This window comes from Oncorhynchus mykiss, chromosome 12 (genome assembly GCF_013265735.2).
Source record: "Oncorhynchus mykiss isolate Arlee chromosome 12, USDA_OmykA_1.1, whole genome shotgun sequence".
NCBI classification, from domain to species: Eukaryota; Metazoa; Chordata; class Actinopteri; order Salmoniformes; family Salmonidae; genus Oncorhynchus; species Oncorhynchus mykiss.
The window spans coordinates 15,849,665-15,857,806 of NC_048576.1; the positions used below are offsets into that span (position 1 = coordinate 15,849,665).

An 8,142-nucleotide genomic window follows, 5' to 3' on the forward strand; every position below is an offset into this window, starting at 1 on the left:
ACACAGCATTAAAAGGCTGTGTTTCTGTGCAAAATGTACTTTTGAGGAAATTTTTAAAAACAGGCTTCTGATGCGTCTGATCAATTGTTTTCTTTTTCTGATATATATACACAGTAGCAGTACATATTTACACATTTTAGTATTTTCTACATTGTAGAATAATAGCGAAGACATCAAAACTATAAAATAACACATGGAAACATGCACTAGCCAAAAAGGGGTTAAACAAATTAAAAAGTAAGATTATTCAAAGTAGCCACACTTTGCCTTATTGACAGCTTCAAATCAAATCAAATCAAATTGTATTTGTCACATGCGCAGAATACAACAGGTGTAGACCTTACAGTGAATTGTTTACTTACAAGCTCTTAAACCAACAATGCGGTTTTAAGAAAAATACGTGTTGAGTAAAAAATAAATAAGTTTAAAAAAAGATCAATAAACGAGCAGCAGTAATAGTTAAAGAGCAGCAGTAACGAGGCTATATACAGGGGGAACCAGTACAGAGTCAATGTGGAGGCTATATACAGGAGGAACCAGTACAGAGTCAATGTAGAGGCTATATACAGGGGGAACCAGTACAGAGTCAATGTGGAGGCTATATACAGGGGGAACCAATACAGAGTCAATGTGGAGGCTATATACAGGGGGAACCAGTACAGAGTCAATGTAGAGGCTATATACAGGGGGTTCCGGTACAGAGTCAATGCGGAGGCTATATACAGGGGGAACCAGTACAGAGTCAATGTGGAGGCTATATACAGGGGGAACCAGTACAGAGTCAATGTGGAGGCTATATACAGGGGGAACCAGTACAGAGTCAATGTGGAGGCTATATACAGGAGGAACCAGTACAGAGTCAATGTAGAGGCTATATACAGGGGGTTCCGGTACAGAGTCAATGTGGAGGCTATTTACAGGGGGAACTAGTACAGAGTCAATGTGGAGGCTATATACAGGGGGAACCAGTACAGAGTCAATGCGGAGGCTATATACAGGGGGAACCAGTACAGAGTCAATGTGGAGGCTATATACAGGGGGAACCAGTACAGAGTCAATGTGGAGGCTATATACAGGGGGAACCAGTACAGAGTCAATGTGGAGGCTATATACAGGGGGTTCCGGTACAGAGTCAATGTGGAGGCTATTTACAGGGGGAACCAGTACAGAGTCAATGTGGAGGCTATATACAGGGGGTTCCGGTACAGAGTCAATGTGGAGGCTATTTACAGGGGGAACTAATACAGAGTCAATGTGGAGGCTATATACAGGGGGAACCAGTACAGAGGTGTGTGGGTGCTTTGCTGGTGACAATGTCAGTGATTTATTTAGAATTCAAGGCACACTTAACCAGCATGGCTACCACAGCATTCCGCAGCAATACACAATCCCATCTGGTTTGCGCATATCATTTGTTTTTCAACAGGACAAAGACCGAAAACACACCTCCAGGCTATGTAAGGGCTATTTGACCAATGAGAGTGATAGTGCTGCATCAGATGACCTGGCCTCCACAATCACCCGACCTCATTCCAATTGAGATGGTTTGGGATGAGTTGGACTGCAGAGTGGATGAAAAGCATACAACAAGTGCTTAGCATAGGTGGGAACTCCTTCAAGGCTGTTGGAAAAGCATTCCTCATGAAGCTGGTTGAGAGAATGCCAAGAGTGTGCAAAGCTGTCATCAAGGCAAAGGGTGGCTTCTTTGATTTGCTTTGATGTCTTCACTGTTATTCTACAATGTAGTAAGTAGTAAAAATAAAGAAAAACCCTTGAATGAGTTGGTGTGTCTAAACTTTTGACTGGTACTGTAATTATTGTTTCTAAAGGTAACAGGACAAGACTTTCTTCAATTGCTCTATGTCATCTTGTCAATAAATATCAGGCCATTTGAATGAAAGGAAGCAGAAAGCCCTCTTTTATAATGAAAGGTCAAACACACTGATGGTCAAAACCGATAGGATAGGTCTCTTTCTCCATTGTTACAGTAGTGGTGCCACCCCACACACATCTTCATGTTGTATAATTAAGCAACACGTCTATGCCACATTATAAACTGGGTGGTTTGAGCCCTGAATGCTGATTGGCTAACAGCCATGGTATATCAGGGTATGACAAAGCTGTTATTTTTACTGCTCTAATTACATTAGTAACCAGGTTATAATGGCAATAAGGCACCTGGTGCCATATTGTGGTATATAGTCTGATATACCACGGCTGTCAGCCAATCAGCATTCAGGGTTCTAACCACCCAGTTTATATTGTGGTATAGACGGGTTGGTTGTTTAGCAACAACACAGACATGTGCACAACTATGGTGCAAAACAGACTGGGTTGGCTAAGATTGTTGACAACATGTAAACTATATTTAGTCTGCAATACTTATTGAAAACATAAATACATTTGCACAATGAGCACCTGTTGTCTCTCAAATACATTGTTACAGTTGTTGGTTAGCTAGGTAGCGAATTGTAGCCATATTAGCATAGACGTGACATCAATCAAACCTCCTCAAAACAAGAAATGAGTCACCTACGATTCCCCACATGGCAGCTTCTTGTCATTGTTGGTAGCTATCTGGCCATCCAGAATCACAACACACAGCCTTTTGCCCCATTGAAGCGCATGCATCGTTTTCGTGACGTTGTCAGTTGACCCGTCTATAATGCTTGTTATGCTTTATGTTATGTGCTGTGGTATAATGCTTGTTCCCCTTCACAAACCAGGAAACACAATTAACCCAGGAAGGAGCGAAATATGAATCCTGACACTGCTGTGGAGCGGCCCACGCCTTGCTTCCTGTCTGCACAAGGTGTGACTGCATTAAGTAGAGAAAACAAAGCATTAAAGAAGTCACAGAACAATGTCCAGTGTTTCCAGGTTAGCTTTAAAGGGACAATATACTCCAAAATAAACATTTTGCAACTGTTTTCAAACTTCTAAAGTAGTCTTGTGTCAAGATAAATACATGTCCCACGCCATCGATTGTGAAGAACTACAACCTGATTTTGGAGTGTAATGTCCGTTTAATGCTCAGAAGTAGTGCACTGCTTACCAGGATCATTGTGTGAGTGGGGCACAACAAAGACTTGCAGTGGCTCGCTGTCCCATTCATTCTCCTGGTAGGTGATATCAAAGCCTTGTTTCCACACTCCCCCATCATGGTTGTCAAAGGTCAGGAGGTCATACACATCTAGCAACTGAAAAATAAACAAAAAAAACCAAATAGTGGGATATTCTTGAGGTAAACAGGGCCACGCCTGTCTCAGTTGGTAGAGCATGGCACTTGCAACGCCAGGGTTGTGGATTCGATGATCACTTTGGATAAGAGCATTTGCTAAATAAATGACTGAAATGTCTGGTTTGCAGCAAAGCCTTACTTTATTAGGCTATGTACTCTTGAATTTGTTCAAGGAAGTTTCATGTATTTGATTCAGTTTTGTGTTTAATTTAAGTCACCGTGGCAGTTAAGTGCCTAATCCACCACAGAGAAAAGAAAGAAAGCAGTGAATCTGTTCCTGAAAATATGTGTACGATAACAGTCATATCTGTGACATCAGCAGGTCAGAAGAATGCAAGTGAGAGATAGAAATTCTGCTGCAAACTGAGACCGCTTGGTGTTTCTTTGGGACTCACACTAACTTAAATGTCTCTTTGTCTTTTGGCCAAATAAAATGATGGAATGAATGGAATGTGATACAGAGAGGACAAGATTAAATAATGTCTGTCTGCTCTGTGGTACGAGAGCCACTGAAAGCCATGATTTTAATAACAGGAATACAAATCATAGAAATGAGCTTGTTATCATGATTGATGTCAAGAACAAATATGATAAGATATATTGTATATCAGGGTTCCCCAACTGGCAGTTGGCCAAATGTGATTTTATTTATTTGTCTTTTGAGCAAAAAATATTCATAAACAAATGTATAATTTTTTTGTAATTATATATATATATATATATATATATATATATATTCATTATTTTGTATTATTATTTTGGGGAATTTTCATTGTTAGACATAAAAGACTGTAAAAACACCAGGAAATCAGCTCCAAGCGATTTTAATTGAAGAAATCTGTTCCCAAGTATTCCCACCCATAATAGAGAGACACGTGATCGTATATAAATGTAAGCACATTTGAAATGATTATGTTTAAGTCAAACATTATATCTGTTTGGGCTTCTTGTGGTCAATTTGCAGTCTACAAATGATTTGTAACTATATTCCAGCCCCCCGACCATCCTCTCATGAAAAAATCAGCCCGCGGCTGAATCTAGTTGATGAGCCCTGATGTATATACAGACATATGGTGTCTCATTTTGTCTATTTAAGCACAGGAGTGAAAGGTTTCTTTCGGATCTGTGACATTCTTGTGTATAGAGTGACTTAACTGTAACTAAAGGTATTAACTCTTCCTAAAGAAACCTGTCTTTCAAGTCAAACTGCAGTCCCCTCTTACGTTTCCCACATATACAACCAGAAACATTTCCGATGAGTTGGCATTCAATACCTCACCTGACTTGATGGACAACCTGGAAAGGAAAAGGATAGTCCAACCAGACCAGATAATATAACCAAACCTTTTCAAATGACACCTGTTTGAATTCATTCGAGCTGTATACTAATGCATTGTGCTCATAATATTAATTGGAAAAATATTCAACAACATATTCTTGGCACATAGTGTAATGCTAGTGTAATAGTAGTGTAATGGTTTTAACATTTGTCCTTCATTTCAACACCATAACCACGACACATTGCAATAAGTATCGTCCCCATGGCTATTACAAGGCTTCATATTTCACACTGATGGTGGGAGCAATTCAGCATGGAAGGTTGGCATCATGGTAATGACATCATTATGGTGTCTCTTTATATAATGATGTATCTTATTAAAAGAGGTGAAATTCAGAGTTCAATAAAAATAAACACTGGCAGTTAACTGTGTGCATGGAGGTTTGTTTACTTCAAACTTTCCCTGGAGTATGTTGAACAGATACGATCGCAGTTCAACCCTGCAACAATGTTGCTACACGAATACCTGAACTGTTTGTTTCTCATTGTATCCACCTTATAAAACTCTTACCTGCACCCCATCTGCTGGCTTGGAGAACTCCCTTGTCGCAAACTGACAGTCTTGTGAGTCAATAGGGAGGACCAGTGGAGGCGAAGCCAGCAGTTCTAGATAGGGCCCTTGGCTCATGTTCCCGCCGTCAAGACCCCCACGGCCATCCTTGACCGACTCCTTCAGATTGATCACAGAGTCCCTGATGTTGGCTATGATCTCATTGTTCTCTGACAGTAGTCTCTCCAAGCGGTCAATCTTATCCTGCAGGATGGACAACTGGCCCTGATGAACGAGAAGGAGGGACAGGGGAGAACAAGTTTACTGGCTTTATACAATACAGTATGCATATAATTATGCAATGAATGTTTATAAATGAGCTATAATGAGCCTATTAATATTAACCTTTATAAATGTAACATTATTGTTGGGTTACCAAAATGAGGACCTATGTCATCCACGGCGACAAATACAAAGAGTATATAGGGTTATTTTTTAAGACTTAAATGACAGGAAGTGGAAATGACTACTATATAGAAAACAAGTGGACAGTCACCTTCTTGTTACACAAACATTACCACTTTTACCAGTTTTCACTTGGTCTCAGAGATCTCAGACCTAGGGCAACAGCACTGGGTGTATAACAGGTGTATAATAATATTGGTGTATACTGGAACATTGTTAATATTGTGGGAGGCAACCCGTATGCTTAGGAAGACTCGTTTTCACTCATTCAGGAATGGAATTATGCAACACACAACCCGGCCCACGATAAGATCTCAATATGCATTTTTTGTGTGTGTGTGTTCATTGGAACCATATCTGTTGCAAGACAATGACTCTATCATGTAACACAACGATAGTATGTAGCCTACTGTACAGGCTACAGTTGAAAATGTGTTTACATTGTCTTGAACCTTGGATAGGCCTACAATGTAACGTTATAACATTGTAGGCTAATTAGGAAGCCTACAGCAGCCAATCAACGCCAGTTCTCTATGTGATTGCCTACACAACATAGATATGATATTGAGGAAATGGGCTACTTTACAAAGTCATTGATATTTGTTCAACCATGTAAAAACAACGTTGCATTCAAGTTATACGCTACGATCTTATACATGCATGTCTGATCTAGATTGCAAAACGCGAGAAAATAAGTAGTTTATCTGAATCAAACAGCCAACGAAATGGAAAAACTTACATTTTGCAATTTATCCCCACCGTTGTTTGGACTTTTTGTATGGTCTAATTGCAGGTGATCCAGCATCAGGTACAATGAGAAGATAACAACACAGAATATGGCACTTCCAAAAACAGTGAATTGCCGACTGAGCTTCATCATAATTTACAATCGAAACTGCCAGGTGAATCGAAGCTGATCACATTGACTGACCGCAATGTAACCTATAGTTATGTAGATCACCCTCAGGGAATGATCGATGTCTTGACTCTGCGGTGAGGATCAGAAAAATCTAATGCTATTCCCCCCCAAAATAGTTATTCATTCTTCTTTAGTGTGTTAGGACGGAACTAACATAATTGTCCACATTCACTCCTTCTATGAACAACAAGCTTTAAAAAGCTGGGTATGTCACCCAAAGGTAGCTTGAATCATGGCTGGAACAAGATACTGCGTCCCAGTCGCGAAGTTTCACTGCGAAATAGTTGTGATTCAGTAGATCGTGTTGGCCAGTGCCGACAACCCCGTCTCATTCCTGCATTTGTTTTCTGTTCAAATGAAGTAAGGAAGTGAAAAACATAGGTGTGAACGTGCGCCGCCTACCGACTCACAACTTTTTTCATTTGGGACGCACAGGTAAAGTGGGGGATGAGTTTTTAGACCAGAGCGAGCACAACGCGTATGGAACGTTTCCAAATCCATAGGTTTGCATTCATTGCCCTTCCTAGTTCCTATCATATTCAGCTATTGCATCTTCCAGAAATCCGTCTCCACTCCAATAATTCATTGGTGTAGCGAAAAGTTGGCCATTAACTCCAGAAAGCACTCATTTAGACACCTTGTGAAAACAGCTGCATGGACATGTTCAGCACCCGGTCCTGATGTTAACGGCTTTCCAAATGCCAGCTTCACTACTACATGATCTCGTTCATATTTTCAACATTTGGAATTCAAAAAGAGAGAAAGTGTTCCAGATGTGACACCATAACATTGGAAAAATCAGGAGCGTTTGTGGAAATGAACAAGCTCCATGCACCGACAAATATTAATTCCTTACTCCCTCATGATTGTAATATTAGAGGCAAACAAGTTGAAAACGACACAAATTTAAGTCAGCAATTATGGATTGAGAAAAGCGAAGGCGCAATTAATATTTTCTTAGCATTACCAGTTTCCTTTGTGAAAGTAATCTTACAATTGAGAAGCGTCTCCCTTCATTCTCCAGGCCACAGTCAGTAGCAGTAGGGTAGAGGAGAACCGAAACTTGTATACGCCTACTCTGACATCATTTTGTGACGAAAAATATGGCATAATTTGTATAAAATCTAACAGGTAAAAAATATATATGAATGGGTTAATTTGGAGAGTTAATTATCTGTTTATCTCTATTAGGCTTAATAAAGTAATAATAATAGTAATACTAATAATAAGAACACGAAATACTTGTTTTTGATAAACTTTTGTAATTGTATCATCAAGGTCAAGTCATCTACATTTGGCAGAATTAATTTACTTGTTTAAAGATTTGCCTCATTAATCATTATCTTGCTGCAAATGTTCTTCAATATAAATGTTTCTTCTAATATTTTCTCTGGTGGAGAAAGCTTCAAAGATCCCCATCCCTTGCTTGGAACTCAAGCTGATTTAGGAACCAATTTCTATGAAGCCTCTTTAGCCTGGTGTGCAGGGCCAGTTCTAGACATAAGTGACATAAGCGTCCGATTAGGGGCCCTGGCCGATATGCGGCGACATATCCCAAAAAACCAACAATTATTATTATTACTTTTTTTAAATGTAGGACCTTAGTCGGGGTCTCAACTTAATATTAACAGTAAGAATAGCAGAATACACCTGGTGCAATTACGAAATTTGGTTGTGCGTCAGCACTT

At 39.7% G+C, this 8,142-nt stretch overlaps 1 protein-coding gene across 1 annotated transcript in view; it reads right to left on the minus strand.

Annotated features, from left to right (window-relative positions):
- LOC110536799 (alpha-mannosidase 2) overlaps nt 1–7,360 on the minus strand; it is a 50,350-nt gene extending 42,990 nt beyond the window's left edge. Inside the window, exons 1-3 of the mRNA XM_036937026.1 lie at nt 6,275–7,360; nt 5,092–5,355; nt 3,056–3,200 (exon numbers count right to left, since the gene is read on the minus strand). Of these exons, the coding sequence (XP_036792921.1) occupies nt 3,056–3,200; nt 5,092–5,355; nt 6,275–6,415 (550 nt within the window). The 5' untranslated portion in view covers nt 6,416–7,360. The remainder of the gene's footprint in view (nt 1–3,055; nt 3,201–5,091; nt 5,356–6,274) is intronic.
- Nucleotides 7,361–8,142: the final 782 nt, after the last annotated feature.